Source organism: Telmatherina bonti, assembly GCF_933228915.1.
Source record: "Telmatherina bonti genome assembly, chromosome: 20".
Lineage (NCBI taxonomy): Eukaryota > Metazoa > Chordata > Actinopteri > Atheriniformes > Telmatherinidae > Telmatherina > Telmatherina bonti.
The window spans coordinates 30,952,838-30,969,449 of record NC_136618.1 but is presented as its reverse complement, the minus strand read 5'-3'; the positions used below and the strand labels follow the sequence as shown (position 1 = coordinate 30,969,449).

Genomic DNA, 16,612 nt, shown 5'->3' with positions numbered 1-16,612 from the left:
ATTCTCATGGTGATGAGGTGGAACGGGAGATTCTCATGGTGATGTGGTGGAACGGGAGATTCTCATCATGATGAGGTGGAACAGGAGATTCTCATCATGATGAGGTGGAATGGGAGATTCTCATCATGATATGGTGGAACGGGAGATTCTCATCATGATGTGGTGGAACGGGAGATTCTCATCATGATGAGGTGGAATGGGAGATTCTCATCATGATGTGGTGGAACGGGAGATTCTCATCATGATGAGGTGGAATGGGAGATTCTCATCATGATGAGGTGGAACGGGAGATTCTCATCGTGATGAGGTGGAACGGGAGATTCTCATCGTGATGCAGTGGAACGGGAGATTCTCATCGTGATGAGGTGGAACGGGAGATTCTCATCGTGATGAGGTGGAACGGGAGATTCTCATCATGATGAGGTGGAACGGGAGATTCTCATGGTGATGAGATGGAACGGAAGATTCTCATGGTGATGAGGTGGAACGGGAGATTCTCATCATGATGAGGTGGAACGGGAGATTCTCATCATGATGAGGTGGAACAGGAGATTCTCATCATGATGAGGTGGAATGGGAGATTCTCATCATGATATGGTGGAACGGGAGATTCTCATCATGATGTGGTGGAACGGGAGATTCTCATCATGATGAGGTGGAATGGGAGATTCTCATCATGATGTGGTGGAACGGGAGATTCTCATCATGATGAGGTGGAATGGGAGATTCTCATCATGATGAGGTGGAACGGGAGATTCTCATCGTGATGAGGTGGAACGGGAGATTCTCATCGTGATGCAGTGGAACGGGAGATTCTCATCGTGATGAGGTGGAACGGGAGATTCTCATCGTGATGAGGTGGAACGGGAGATTCTCATCATGATGAGGTGGAACGGGAGATTCTCATGGTGATGAGATGGAACGGAAGATTCTCATGGTGATGAGGTGGAACGGGAGATTCTCATCATGATGAGGTGGAACGGGAGATTCTCATCATGATGAGGTGGAACGGGAGATTCTCATCGTGATGAGGTGGAACGGGAGATTCTCATCGTGATGAGGTGGAACGGGAGATTCTCATCATGATGAGGTGGAACGGGAGATTCTCATGGTGATGAGATGGAACGGGAGATTCTCATCATGATGAGGTGGAACGGGAGATTCTCATCATGATGAGGTGGAACGGGAGATTCTCATGGTGATGAGGTGGAACGGGAGATTCTCATCATGATGAGGTGGAACGGGAGATTCTCATCATGATGAGGTGGAACGGGAGATTCTCATCATGATGAGGTGGAACGGGAGATTCTCATGGTGATGTGGTGGAACGGGAGATTCTCATGATGAGGTGGAACGGGAGATTCTCATCATGATGTGGTGGAACGGGAGATTCTCATCGTGATGAGGTGGAACGGGAGATTCTCATCGTGATGAGGTGGAACGGGAGATTCTCATCATGATGAGGTGGAACGGGAGATTCTCATGGTGATGAGATGGAACGGGAGATTCTCATGGTGATGAGGTGGAACGGGAGATTCTCATCATGATGAGGTGGAACGGGAGATTCTCATCATGATGAGGTGGAACGGGAGATTCTCATGGTGATGTGGTGGAACGGGAGATTCTCATGATGAGGTGGAACGGGAGATTCTCATCATGATGTGGTGGAACGGGAGATTCTCATGGTGATTTGCAGCAACTGTGTGATGCTTCATTTCAACACAGAGCAAAATGTTTTCATATTTTTGGTCAGGACATCAAATGACACCAAGAATTTAAGAGGGTTCCGACCCGGTTCTAGAGGACAGCTGATGAACAGTACGTGTGCTTCTCCATTTTTCCTAACGTCAGCAGACGTCATACAGTCAAAGTAATTAAATTTCAACACTGTAAAAAATTCTATCCTGAAAGCTTTTCTTGCTTTTAATTAACTTTCATTTCCCAGCTCCAGTGAATACTGTGGGATATTAGAATTTGCTGATTCCTCCACTGTAAATGGACTCTTCCGAAGTTCAACACCTTGAGTAAAATCACTTCCTTCAGCTTGCCTGTAACCTCCAAAGGGAATCCTTGGTGGGCCATTTAGTAGAGTTTCACTAGCCAGTGGACTTCGGGCGTTTTTACAGCTTCCACCTCCAAGTGAGGCTATGAGTCATGGGAAGAAACATGGAAGGTGATTCCATATACCAGTTACTCTTCAAAGCAAGCAGCAGCTCAGGCAGCACAGGCGGAACATGATCTGATCAGCAGAGCTTTGCCAGGGAATTAATGCCCAGCCATAAAAAGGTGTTAATGCCTCGCCTGAAGTCTACTTTGGTTCAGGAACTCTTTGCTGCCTGATAAAGTTTTACACACCTCCATCCATGTAAATATGTCTAGAGCTACTGGTCTTTTCTGTGTTTATATATCTATTTTTCTGTTTCCATTGTGATAGAGGCAAGACTCGTAAAGAGTGAATAAGCTTCAGGAATGACTTGAAAAGTTTTCATTAAGTTATTATTAAACTGGAGCTTGATCCATGGAGGCTCCAATAGAACATCAATTCATGACCTGATGTCCCGAACAGTCAGAACCGCACAGGACATAGACCAATACCATAGGGTATGGTTACAGGATGTATTTTAATTTGGAATTAAATAATTCCACATCACAATGAGAATCTTCCATTCCACCACATCATGATGAGAATATCCTATTCCACCTCATCACCATGAGAATCTCCCATTCCATCTTATCATGATGAGAATCTCCAGTTCCATCTTATCATGATGAGAATCTCCCGTTCCACCACATCACAATGAGAATCTCCCGTTCCACCACATCATGATGAGAATATCCTATTCCACCTCATCACCACGAGAATCTCCCATTCCACCTTATCATGATGAGAATCTTCCATTCCACCACATCATGATGAGAATATCCTATTCCACCTCATCACCATGAGAATCTCCCATTCCATCTTATCATGATGAGAATCTCCAGTTCCATCTTATCATGATGAGAATCTCCCGTTCCACCACATCACAATGAGAATCTCCCGTTCCACCACATCATGATGAGAATATCCTATTCCACCTCATCACCACGAGAATCTCCCATTCCACCTTATCATGATGAGAATCTCCAGTTCCATCTTATCATGATGAGAATCTCCTGTTCCACCTCATCACCATGAGAATCTCCCGTTCCACCACATCATGATGAGAATCTCCCGTTCCATCTTATGATGTGAATCTCCCGTTCCACCTCATCACCACGAGAATCTCCCGTTCCATCTTATCATGATGAGAATCTCCAGTTCCATCTTATCATGATGAGAATCTCCCGTTCCACCACATCACCATGAGAATCTCCCGTTCCATCTTATGATGATGAGAATTTCCCATTCCACCTCATCGCCATGAGAATCTCCCGTTCCACCACATCACCATGAGAATCTCCCGTTCCATCTTATCATGATGAGAATCTCCCATTCCACCTCATCACCATGAGAATCTCCCGTTCCACCACATGATGATGAGAATCTCCCGTTCCACCACATCATGATGAGAATCTCCCGTTTCACCACATCATGATGAGAATCTCCCGTTCTACCTCATCACCACGAGAATCTCCCGTTCCATCTTATCATGATGAGAATCTCCCGTTCCACCACATCACCATGAGAATCTCCCGTTCCATCTTATCATGATGAGAATCTCCCGTTCCACCTCATCACCATGAGAATCTCCCGTTCCACTACATCATGATGAGAATCTCCCGTTCCATCTTATGATGTGAATTTCCCATTCCACCTCATCACCATGAGAATCTCTCGTTCCACCTCATCACCACGAGAATCTCCCGTTCCATCTTATCATAATGAGAATCTCCAGTTCCATCTTATCATGATGAGAATCTCCCGTTCCACCACATCACCATGAGAATCTCCCGTTCCACCACATCACCATGAGAATCTCCCGTTCCACCACATCATGATGAGAATCTCCCGTTCCACCTCATCATGATGAGAATCTCCCGTTCCACCTCATCATGATGAGAATCTCCCGTTCCACCTCATCATGATGAGAATCTCCAGTTCCACCTCATCACCATGAGAATCTCCCATTCCACCTCATCACCATGAGAATCTCCCGTTGCACCACCTCATCACCATGAGAATCTCCCATTCCACCTCATCACCATGAGAATCTCCCGTTCCACCACATCACCATGAGAATCTCCCGTTCCACCACATCATGATGAGAATCTCCCGTTCCACCTCATCATGATGAGAATCTCCCGTTCCACCTCATCACCATGAGAATCTCCCGTTCCACCTCATCACCATGAGAATCTCCCGTTGCACCACCTCATCACCATGAGAATCTCCCATTCCACCTCATCACCATGAGAATCACCCGTTCCACCTCATCACCATGAGAATCTCCCGTTCCACCACATCATAATGAGAATCTCCCGTTCCACCTCATCACCATGAGAATCTCCCGTTCCACAACATCACAATGAGAATCTCCCGTTCCACCTCATCACCACGAGAATATCCTATTCCACCTCATCACCACGAGAATCTCCCATTCCATCTTATCATGATGAGAATGTCCAGTTCCATCTTATCATGATGAGAATCTCCCATCCCACCACATCACCATGAGAATCTCCCGTTCCACCTCATCATGATGAGAATCTACCGTTCCATCTTATCATGATGAGAATCTCCCGTTCCACCTCATCACCATGAGAATCTCCCGTTCCACCTCATCATCATGAGAATCACTCGTTCCACCTCATCACCATGAGAATCACTCGTTCCACCTCATCACCATGAGAATCTCCTGTTCCACCTCATCACCATGAGAATCTCCTGTTCCACCTCATCATGATGAGAATCTCCCATTCCACCTCATCACCATGAGAATCTCCCGTTCCACCTCATCACCATGAGAATCACTCATTCCACCTCATCACCATGAGAATCACTCATTCCACCTCATCACCATGAGAATCTCCTGTTCCACCTCATCATGATGAGAATCTCCCATTCCACCTCATCACCATGAGAATCTCCCGTTCCACCACATCACCATGAGAATCTCCCATTCCACCTCATCACCATGAGAATCTCCTGTTCCACCTCATCATGATGAGAATCTCCAGTTCCATCTTATCATGATGAGAATCTCCCATTCCACCTCATCACCATGAGAATCTCCTGAAGCTGCTTTGCTGGATGTAGATCTGGTGACTGTGGAGGCCGTTGGAGGACAGTGAACTCATCGTCATGGTGATGTGAGCTTTGTGACATGGTGCATCATCCTGCTGGAAGTTTCCATCAGAAAATGCTACACTGTGCTCAGAAAGAGATGGACATGGTCAGCAGCAGGACTCAGGTAGGCTGTGGAGGTTAAACTATGTCATGTTGGTGCTAAGGGAACCAAAGTTGACGTCTTATGTTCATAACAGTATCACTGCACTGGTTTTTATGTCATCTACTTGCATTTTTGTGATTATAAATCTGTATCAGTGAAGTTTATGTGAATTTTAAAGACACATGATGGGTGTAGGCGCTAAATCTTCAGCAGGATTCGATTACTGCGAAGAGCAGGTGGTGCCTTTGTGTGCATCAGGGAATGGGGGTGTCAGAGGAACCTCTAGATTTAATGACATCTGTTCTAAATAATTTAACATTTCATTTCTTCATCTCCACAGATTTCGGTGTTTTATAAGATGTTCTGTTACATTGACAATCAATGTAATTCTCCGGATCTGTGTGTTTGTGATAAATATGCATTGCTTTGACTAGCCTTCAAGAGTGAAAGCGTATGCAGGGCAGGGCTCAGTGGAACATTAAATAATAGGCTGTCGTCAATCTCTGTCACAGCCTCCAGGGACTGGGCGAGGATAGGGGGAGTAAAATAGAGCTGGCACACTTGAAGGAGAGGAAACCAGATTAAATGCCTGCATGTATGTTTTCCTCCAAGGTGAAAGCAGTTCAAAATAAGGAAAGTTGAATGTCAGCAGTTGTGATTGTACTACCCCAAATCCACTAAGCTAAGACGCTCTGAAATGTTAATAAAATCTGAATAAAATTATTTGTAACTCATATTATCATGTCATACCTCCTTCCCAATAAACATATCTTACCATTTCTATGAAAATATGAGCTCACTGAAATGTTCCTTCTATACCCGGTCATACTGACCTGTTGATAATAAATCTGACTAGTTGTCAAATAGTTTATTTTTCTTTTACTTTTCCAGCATTTTGTTGGTCCTGCTCCAACATTTTACAGATGTGTTGATACATCAGACTCACAATCGGCTCATATTTTCCATCACATGATAACATTTCTCTGTTTCATCATTTAAAACATTTTTTATCTTCTGGGAATATGATATATCCTGATAAGATTAATCAAAACATCCTGTGTTTATTTTCACAGACTCTTGACTTTTTTGTAGTTTCAGATGGTATGTGTGTGTGTTTGCAGAAAAACTAACATGAGGTATGGATTCAGCCACAGGATGATATTGGATATTTGTTCAGAGGGAAAGAGTAACAGCAAAGTTAGATGTTTATGTCATTATTATTATTATTATTATTTATTATTATTATTATTATTATTATTATTATTATTATTATTATTATTATTATGTGTGGCCTTTATCTGAGTTACTGTGGTATGCTGAAGAGCAAGTTTAAAATCATCTCTCTCATTTACTTTTTCATAGTTAGGATTACAGTATTAGTGAATGTTTAGGTCACAACCTAAACTGCAGATATAATTTGTGAAAATTGGTCCTTTAGCCTTTTAAAAAAAACAAAGAAGAGTTTGTAACAGCTGCATTTGCTGATAACATATATGATTGATAGAATAAGTGTATTGTGCTGTAGAATATGGTCGTACACATCTGTAAATTTAAAATGTTATTAGATATTATAATATATTTTTTGTTATTATATTGTCACTATAGTGAAGGACGAGTGTTTGTTTACAGGGGTGGTGAACTGCTCCAGCGGGGCGGGGTGTGGCACGTCCATCCACCAATCAGCGTCGGCTTTATCTCCTGTAGACGCTGGATAGGCGGGACTTGAAGCGCTGTCAGCCAATCAGCGCCTTGCTGTCTGTGTGCTTTTAGAAGTTAGCCGTCAGGAGCCAGTCTGCTCCGTAGCCACGATGGATGCAACAGCATGCCTTCTGCTCGTCCTCTTGTTCTGGACACGGCTACAAGAAAACACCGGTAAGCTCCTTCCTCTGTAGGACGTGCAGGCGGTTAGGATCCGGGCATTTGTTTGTCGGGGGTTCCGCTCTCCGGTTCGGGGGGCTTGGTTAGAAAAGCTCTTTGTTGCAGGAGCCGTAAAAGAGTAACTAAGATGGCGCAGGGTCTGCGGCCAGCTTTCTCCTGCATGTCTGTCTGTCTGAGGAATGTTTATTGTCTGGCTTCAGACAAAGATCCAGCTGCGAGCTGGAAGCCACCTTTACAGCTGTCTGCATGTCAGCTCAGCCCCAGACCAGGTTTTAGTCCGAGCTTTTTGGGACAAAAAGGTCCGTCTTTAGGGGACAATCCTCCGTTAGAAAACACAAAGTTGTCAGTCTGACTCAGTTCGTGTTTGTTCGGCTCCAACAGGACTTGTTCACTTACCTGGTGGACAGGGAGGACGCAAACACCCACATGGAGACACTTATTAGTCCTGCTAGTGTGGATTTTCGTAAATGCTGTGATGAGGAGTTTGTTTAGGAGAAGATGCGTTCAGGATCTCCGTAAATTTCCCTTTTCTCGGTCTGATAACTTCATTTAGCTTTTAATACAACATTTTCAACTAATTTTGATAACCAGTTAACTTATTAGTTAGGTCTAACTGTGACATTAGTTTTATTTTCCCTCTGTTTGTTGGTTTAAGTTGGTTTTTCCTGGAAATAAAAGGCTAAAACATTTGGGCTGGGGAAATCTAATCGAAAGTCAGGATTTTTTGCTTCGCAATTTTAAAATCGATTTGTTTTCAAATAAATGAAAACAATCCAACATCAAATTTTTGTCATTTTTTAAAATCATTTTCATTGATCTTTTTACTTGTCTTCTTGGGCATTATAGCAGCAGAATGATGGCTGGATACCGAGTTGTTTTTTTCCTTATTGAAATCAAGAAAAATGACGAGCAAAACAAAAGTTTTATACATTTGTTTTGTTTTTAATCTACAAAAATCCGCAATATCGAAGATTTGTAAGAATCGCAATATAAATCAAATTGGCACCCAAAAAAATCGGAATCGAATCGGGATAAAAGCATATTGTCACAGCCCTAATATATATATATATTAGGGCTGTGACAATTGTAGATTAAAAACAAAAATAATGTATAAAACTTTTGTTTTGCTCATCCTTTTTGTTGATTTCAGTGAGGAAAAAAACAACCCAGTTGCCAGATCATCATTCTGCTGCTATAATGCTCTAGAAGACAAGTAAAAAGATCAATAATATTATTTTTATTTACTAAAAAAAAAAAAAAATCCATTTTAAGAGGTGAGAGAAACAGTCAGAATACTGTTTATTCATGCAGGCTTGGACTAGAGTTGTGTGTAATGGGTTGAGTTTCTGCATATTGCAGCTCATTAGAGGCTCTGCTGCTATTAGCCATGCATACTTTACATCTCCATCTTTAGGTTATATCCATAATCCTTCAGATGATCGGCGACTCAGAGGGCTCCATATATGTGCAAACAGCAGATATTGTTATTTTTTTCCTCCTGATTCGCAGACTCTCGCGTTTCCTTTGTGTGACATTCCTTTGTGTGGAGAGAGAGAGGGAAAAAGAGAGAGTGAGCCTGACGGTGAATGGAGAAGCATGATTTTCAAACGGCATGCTTAAAGATCTCATCAGAAACCCCCCAGTCCCATCCCAAAAAGCATGGCTGTCCTCATATACCCCCTGCTCCTCCTTGCTGGATATTAAATTGATATGTTGGCTCGGGGACACACGTGACAGGAGGGAATTCCGCTTTCTTTGTCCGGCAATGGGATTGTCATGGCAGGGGTCCATGCTTGGAGCCGGATCATTTACATGTGAAAGGAATCCAATAATCAAGATGCAGATAATCTCACCCGTACGCCGGACAAGAGAAGAACCAATGCTTCCACATTTTAGCTGTAGTGTTAGTCAGATTTTCCAGATAGCTGTTGAGCATCTTCTACATGTCACATTTCTATTCAGCACCACACCCCTGCAGCTTCAGCAGCATCCCGGCTGGGAGAGCTGGTGGCACTGCTGCTCATCCCTCCACCACGATGGGATCTGGCCATTTCAGCAGGTTTTCTTACTACAACGGGCTCCATATATGTATTTTGCTTGTATTTATTCAGATATTTTTATGCCAACATGTATGTAAGAAGGTAAATTCTGTCTAAATATTCTCTGCTGTTTGCAGAATAAACAAACATGTAATCAGGGGATTTCTCTGAGAAAACAGATGAAGCAGGACCTCTACCTGGACCTTAGTGACTTCCTTCTGGACACTACATTTAAAAATACTTTTGAACATTTCTTTAAAAAGCAGCCGTCCGCAACAGGATGAATACTGTCTGGCAGCTGCTGTTAAATAATCCCGGAACAGTGGAAGTAAAGAAACATGACCATGAACCTGGAACTACATTCCTCAGAACATCAGACCGCACGCCCTGTCAGTCATGCTGGAACAGGAATACTATTCATATAAAGTTTTTCCTCCTGCCCGTTATGTAGTGTTCAGTAAATGCTGGTTAGCAAGTCATGTTTCTGGAAGTCCGTCTGAGTTGCGTGCAGCTACAAAATTCCACAACACAATATTTATGCCCTATTTCCACATAAAACCCCAAACTGCAGGTGGAAAATGCAAACAGGCTGCAGACTGGAGAATGAGGCGGGGATGGATGTCCAATCTCGCCTCCGCGACATTTTGATTGGTGGTCATTGCTAACCCCCAACATGCATTGCGAGGGAGTTATTGAACAGGACTGGAAGTGATGCAGTGTGCATGCCAGGCCTGCGGGGGCGATGGCACTTTACAACTACACATACCATACGTAGGGCTGGGCGATTAATCGGATTTTAATCTCAGTTACAATCTGGGTTTTCAACGATGATAAAAATAAAAGGGTGTGATTATTTTTCTCTCTGCAGTTACCTCTCCTGCTGTCTTCAGCTGCTAATCGAGCGTCTCTGGCGTTGCAGCGCTGTGCTGTAAACTCCTCCCACAGCCGCTTTGCTTTCATTCAGACACGGTTGCCAACTTGGCGACTTTCTCACTAAATCTGGTGACTTTTTTTTGTTAAAAGCGACAAATCTAACAACTTTTACTGGAGTTATTAGAGACTTTTCTGGTGTTTTGGCGACTGACTTGAAGGCACATATTGTTCTGCAGTTACTGTAAGGAAGGAGCAGCGGGAGCCTCTCCCGTCCTAAAGCACTCCCAGGCGGCCAGTCTCAGTCGGCTCCGGCTGCAGGTCAATGTAGAATAACTGCAGTAGGTTGTGGAAGTTCACCTAAACATAGTTTATACCATTGTCAGTGACAACTGGCTGCATTATTTTCCTATACATAGTTCGGCCAGATAAACACTGTAATATCCCTCCGTTACGGGGCGTTACCATAGCAACGCGTTAACCTGCTGGTTCAGATCAGCCGTCTTTTAACAGGTGAATGAGAGAAACGCGCTGCAGCCTTACAGCGGTTGTTTGGAATAAAACGTACATCCAGGCCAACGTAAAATAGTTCCTATATAAGCGCTAAAAGCGGATTAAACAACTCGGAACCGTGCATTAGACGGTTATAATGCACGACACAGAGTCTAAAACACCACGACGCGCAGCGTTGTTTAAAAATACTGGATAATTGTGTTCAATAATCGAGATCTCAGTTTCAGTCAAAATAATTGTGATTATAATTTTTGTCATAATCGAGCAGCCCTACCCATACGTGAGGCAGATCTTCATCAGGACCAGAATGATGCAATAAAGCAGTCGGCTTGTAAAGAGTTGTGTTGATCATGTGCTGCATGTAATGACGGCCTAAATGTTACATCAGAAGCAGGTTTTACCGAATGAGACCAAATCATTTAAAAAGATCCAGCAGCACCAACAAAACAGAGGATTTCCTCTAAACAAAAGCTTTTAGTGTCTCGGCATCGTGGCGTGAACTGAACCTTAACGTCAGTGTTATAACGGTCGGATAGGGGGGCGTAAATGTTGCAGATACGAGGTGTGAGTGCGGCAGACGGGGTGTAAATGCAACAGTGTTTTAGGATTCTTCAAACTAGAGGTAGACCTTCTTAGATACCTCAACAATCAATTTTATTATGATTCAAAGTCTTTGATTCAATTTTTAAATGATTTTCATGGTTTCTTCATCTTTTTTCACCATTCAGGGTTTTTGTTCTCACTTTCCTGCCGACTTCATACAACTTTCCGCTCCATTCAGTGTCCAATAATAAACGTAACAGATCAGATTTACCTCCAGTGTCTTTTATTCATGTTGAACTCAGAACAAATCCGACACATATCCGACATATTGTTCATAATTTACCATCGGACACTTTGAGGAAACTTTTTTATCGATAGTTTGTGGCTTTTCCTCTTCTAACCTGGGGAGGGAACACGTTTGTTGTATTAGTGTTACATTTTATTTAGACTTTAAACAACTTTCAGATCAGTCCGCACCCTAAACCGCTTGGTGGGTACATGTGACTTTTATGTTCCCGTCTCACTTTGCTCTGTCGATATTGAATCTGTGTGAGCCACATCGTGGTGATTCGCTCAGATGGTGGATCAACTCCCCAGATCTGTATTTTGATCTGGAAGCTCTGTGGTTGTTCGCTTTGTGACTTCTCCCGTTTGGTCTTCATGATACTTCGAGTTAAGAGACTTTTCAGCTGATTTTATTATATTTCCTTTGTTAAACTCCTGTGTCCAGTTCGTCATCATATGTGTACATGAAGTGTTGTTCCTTCACCATCTGACGCTAGGGCTGGGCGATAAGACCTTTTAGTAATATCCCGATATTTTTATGCCATGTCACGATATACGATATAAATCTCGATATTTACCTTAGCCTTGAATTAATGCTTTGGTGCAGACAATCACATCAGTAAGATGATTTTGTGTCTCCATTAAAACATAATTGCTCATACTGCATTAAGATATGCTGATTTTAAACATTTATGCCAAAAGGATGAAATTGTAACGAAGCAAACTGATCAAAACGGTATTTATTGAACAGTTAAAGCAGCGGCAGAAACATGTCATTTTAAAACAAAATAAAGTGACTTTGCATGATGTAATAAATGCAACGTATGAAAATAGGTGCTCTAGGGGGGACTTTTCAAATGATGAACTATTATAAGGCTTTGCTTTATGGAGACGTTTTTTGAGTTGTGTATTTTTTTTAATCGCAGAGTTTAGCGTAGAAATCAGTCTTATAATCCAGGCAGAATGTCCTCGTATCGTCTCCAATAAACGGCTTCAGCCAGTTTTTAATTCAGGGTTTGATTCCCACTGCTTTCTGTACTTTCTAGAGACATGATGAGCTAGATAAATATGCTTGTGTCACACACAGTGGATGAGGTGAGGAAGTGACAGAGGCTGTGAATGTAATCAAATAGAATTAATTATTTTTGCGTGACGTGAAAAACTTTGTAATTTACGTCCCACTCTGTAATCCAGAGCGGGATCAGTGGCGGATTTGGCTGTTCATTGTGACTTTACAATATGTGCTTTAAAGTCAGTCGCCAAAACACCAGGAAAGTCTCCAATAACTCCAGTAAAAGTCGCTAGATCTGTCGCTAGTCGCTTTTCACAAAAAGTCGCCAAATTTAGTGAGAAAGCTGCTACACGCTGCCTCTCATGACGTAGCACGTAGCTCACGTTATGTACGTAACTAGGTGCGCTTGCTTTAACTCTCTGTGCAAAGCGGTGCAGAGTCGAGGAGAAGGGAGGAAACCCCGCCCACAGCTAAAAACACCTGCGTGACAACAGGATACTCGAATATGACGAATATAGACATTTTCTGTATTCGCACAGGAGACTAATACGATATATCGAGTATATTCGATATATCGCCCAGCCCTATCTGACGCTGTAAATAAACAGCTGAGTGGCTGATATTAGGGACGATCTTTGTGTCAGCAGGACGAGGTGATAGCAGGCTGCTGTCAAAGGAGACTACACGTCATTCCTGATCTTCCAACAGAAGATGTGGGAATCAGATCAGGATTATCTTTCCCGCCTCCTCTTTCCACTGTGTTGACATCGGAAATCTCCTGGGAACTGTGCAGTATTTCTGCTCAGACTAAAGAGGAAGTAATGATTCATGACTTGCGGGAAATAACAGGAAGTTGACAGAAATCCAGTGTGATTGTTTAGTTTCTTTTTTTCACATTATCATGTCCAGGATCATGCCAGCGGAAGAACGTGTTGTCCTGAATGAATTTATTTTACTGAGTTTAGTGGGTTTAATCCTCCCTCAGAAGGATTTTTCTTTAACTTTTACTTGAATTATATCTAGATATCAGACCTGAAAGAGAAATAAAATGAGAGAAAAGAAAAAACTTATGGAAAACATCAGCTAATGTAAAAAAAAACAGAAAACATCCTGCAGAAAACCAAGCAGACAATGATCAGGAGCACCTACAGGGAGAAAAACAGCATCAGCAGCATATATCAATGATTAGTCTACTGTAAATCCAACCGCACGCCACATTTATGCCCCTTTATGTACGTAAATATCTGTGTTCACAGTAGCGACGTTGCGTGGTCAAATGTTCCTTCTGTCTGACTGAAATCTGCGTGGACCTGCGTGGTCGATGTTTACTGGATTTACAGATTAAATACGATCATCCTGATATACCCGATGCCGACTAGTCCATGTTCGCCATGTTTCACATCTTCCCGGTAACTCATCACGTCACATGACCGCGACGTGGTTCAGGCATGCTCAACATCAACCTTAGCAACCATCGTGATGAGAAGACACAGGTTTACACGACACTCTCCGTCGGGTTGACGGTTCTCTTCTGCTGAGGCTGATGGGAACAGCTGACATGTTTACATCCCTCGTTTTGTTCTGATTGGATGCTGGATCGGATCAGAAGAGCTCCATGGAAACTAGGGGTGGGAAATCTAATCGAAAAATAAAAAATCGGGATTTTTTTTTTTGCTTCACAGTTTTTAATTTTTTTTTTTTTAAATAATTTTTTTTATTAATTATTAATAATAATTTTTATTGTTTTTATTGATCTTTTTACTTGTCTTCTTGGGCGTTTTAGCAGCAGAATGATGGTCTGGCTGCTGTGTTGTTTTTTTCCTCATTGAAATGAAGAAAAAGGACGAGAAAAAGTTTTATACATTCTTTTCGTTTTTAATCTACAAAAATCAGCAATATCAAAGAATTGTGAGACTTGCAATTTTCAATTGAATCGGCACCCAAAAATTGGAATCGAATCGAACCAGGACAAAAGCATATCGTCACATCCCCAATGGAAACGCGTCTGCCCTCATAAAGTGTCCTTTACGTTGACGTCAGATTCAGATGTCGTGTATCTCTACTGCAGTGGAACAACTCCACTGTGTAATACACTTTCTCATTTTATTCATGACAACCAATGAAGAAGAGAACTGGTTAATCTACAGGTTAAAGCAGGACAGCTTGTGTTTCCATCAGCATCAGATCCTGGCGGGCTGGTTGCCGTCTTCCACGCCTGAGGGCGACACATTTCTTCCCCTAAACATGCAGGATGGTTTGGTTGTGTTTACCCACGATGCCCTGCGTTGTAGTCCCCTTCCTGTGTTCTGTTCGCCTGGAGTCGACCTCAAAGCAGTGTTTGTTGACGGAGCAGGTTTGCTCCTTTGGTCCACATCAGAGTTTGTTTCTCTGTTAGTAAATCCCCAAACTGGCAGGACCTTCCCATCAAACAAAGCTGCTGAGGCCCAGTATCTCCACTGGTTTATCTTGATTATTAAAGACATTCTCACATACCTGTTTTTATAAAACACAGGATAAATGACCATAAAAATCAGATATCAGGGAGTAATTACTGTGATAGTCTGATCTGATCTACAAGATCCATTTTAAGAAATTCCTTGTTCCGATGGATTTTATAGTACCTATATGTGTGGTGACATTACTTCCTGTTTGATACCATTTAGCCGCGTTGATGAGGAAACCCTGGAGGTTACGGAAGTCTCCGTCCATATTATGGAGCATAAATGAGACTTTAGGGGTCCTGTGGTCCCAGATAAGTGGTACTGGTGAGCGTGGACCCCAGGAAAACTCAGACGACAGCACACCCAACCTTTAAAATTCTTCACAGATGGTTTAAACTGGAATATTTAGCATAAAGCTCAACATTTTCTCGAGGCATTTACAATGTTTTGTTGGTTTAATGGGTTTTTAATGCTCCCACTTGTCCCAGTATCAGACTTGTTCCTGGTTATACATCCTGAGAGGAATGTTTCAGTTCTCGCCAGTCTGCCAGCAGACATGCCGTCACATGACTACGGAGAAAATCTGAATGGTGTTTTCTTCATCTCAGATGAGGAGATGCTGCAGTGCTGCATTGCTACAGGAGTCCATGAGGGACAAACTTGCTGCTGATGGTTTTCTAGTGGCTTTGCCCGGTTTCTAACACACTAGAGGATGACCCTGCTGCTTATGGTTTTCTACTGCAGCTACAACCAAACTGGTTGCAACCTGTGGCTTTCAGAGCTACGTAAACTGGGATTAAATGGATGTTTCTTCAAAAGGCAAAAGTCTTGTGGTTTTTCTTCCAGACCACGGTGGCGCTGGACTTCCTCTGAAACGGTAAAAACCCTCAGATGCCTCATGTTCTCTCGTCATGTTTGCATCTGTTGCCTGGTGTGGATCTTTGTTTTTCTGGGTGCCGTCTGTACAAGCGGTGGAAGAATGCCAGGCATGCAGATGACCCTGGATGTCTGTTGTCCCGGTGCAGGGAGCCATATCTAATTGGAGAACCAGTGACCACTGGAACCAGAGTGTTAATGAAAACGGCGTTCGGCCAGGGAAACATCTCCTCTAGAAGCTGATTCTTTTCCTTTGACGACTAACTGGCAGCGCTTTCAGAACAACATGGACGTCTTGGGGGAAAACCCCGAAGCCTAACTGATAATCATTGCTGAACGCTGCTGTGTAATTATGCAGGAAAAACTGTCATTTTACCTGGGATATGAATGAAAACACGGCTTCGTAAAAAAAACTAAGCATGAACAGGTGTCATTCTCAAACTGCCTCTCACCAGTGGTGCTTGTAGAGAAACCCAGTAACAAACTGCAGGAGTGGTTTCTACTGGAGTTATGCGGACGTAGAAGTGGTGTTCTGTAATAACTGAGTGTGTTGGGGATGTAGGACAAGGGGCCAGGCAGCACAGCAGCCAATCAGACAGTCGTCTGACATAGTCTGAGCTGTGAGTCATCAAACATCGCTCCCCTCTCTGGCCTCCAGTAAAAAAAACCCTGCCGCCTCTCTTATCCACGATTAACTCATTTGGAAGCAAATCCGGCGTTTTATCATTTCATAAATAATGCTGTTCCATCAGAAAGCCCATCAGTAGCGTAACATTGGATGTT

The 16,612-nt window shown here is 42.8% G+C and overlaps 1 protein-coding gene across 1 annotated transcript in view; it reads left to right on the top strand.

Moving 5' to 3' along the window:
• Positions 1–7,179: 7,179 nt before the first annotated feature.
• The window catches only part of tgfbr1b (transforming growth factor, beta receptor 1 b), a 52,336-nt gene continuing 42,903 nt past the window's right edge, over positions 7,180–16,612 (top strand). The window contains exon 1 of the mRNA XM_079259404.1: positions 7,180–7,244. Coding sequence (XP_079115530.1) covers positions 7,181–7,244 — 64 coding nt within the window. The 5' untranslated portion in view covers position 7,180. The remainder of the gene's footprint in view (positions 7,245–16,612) is intronic.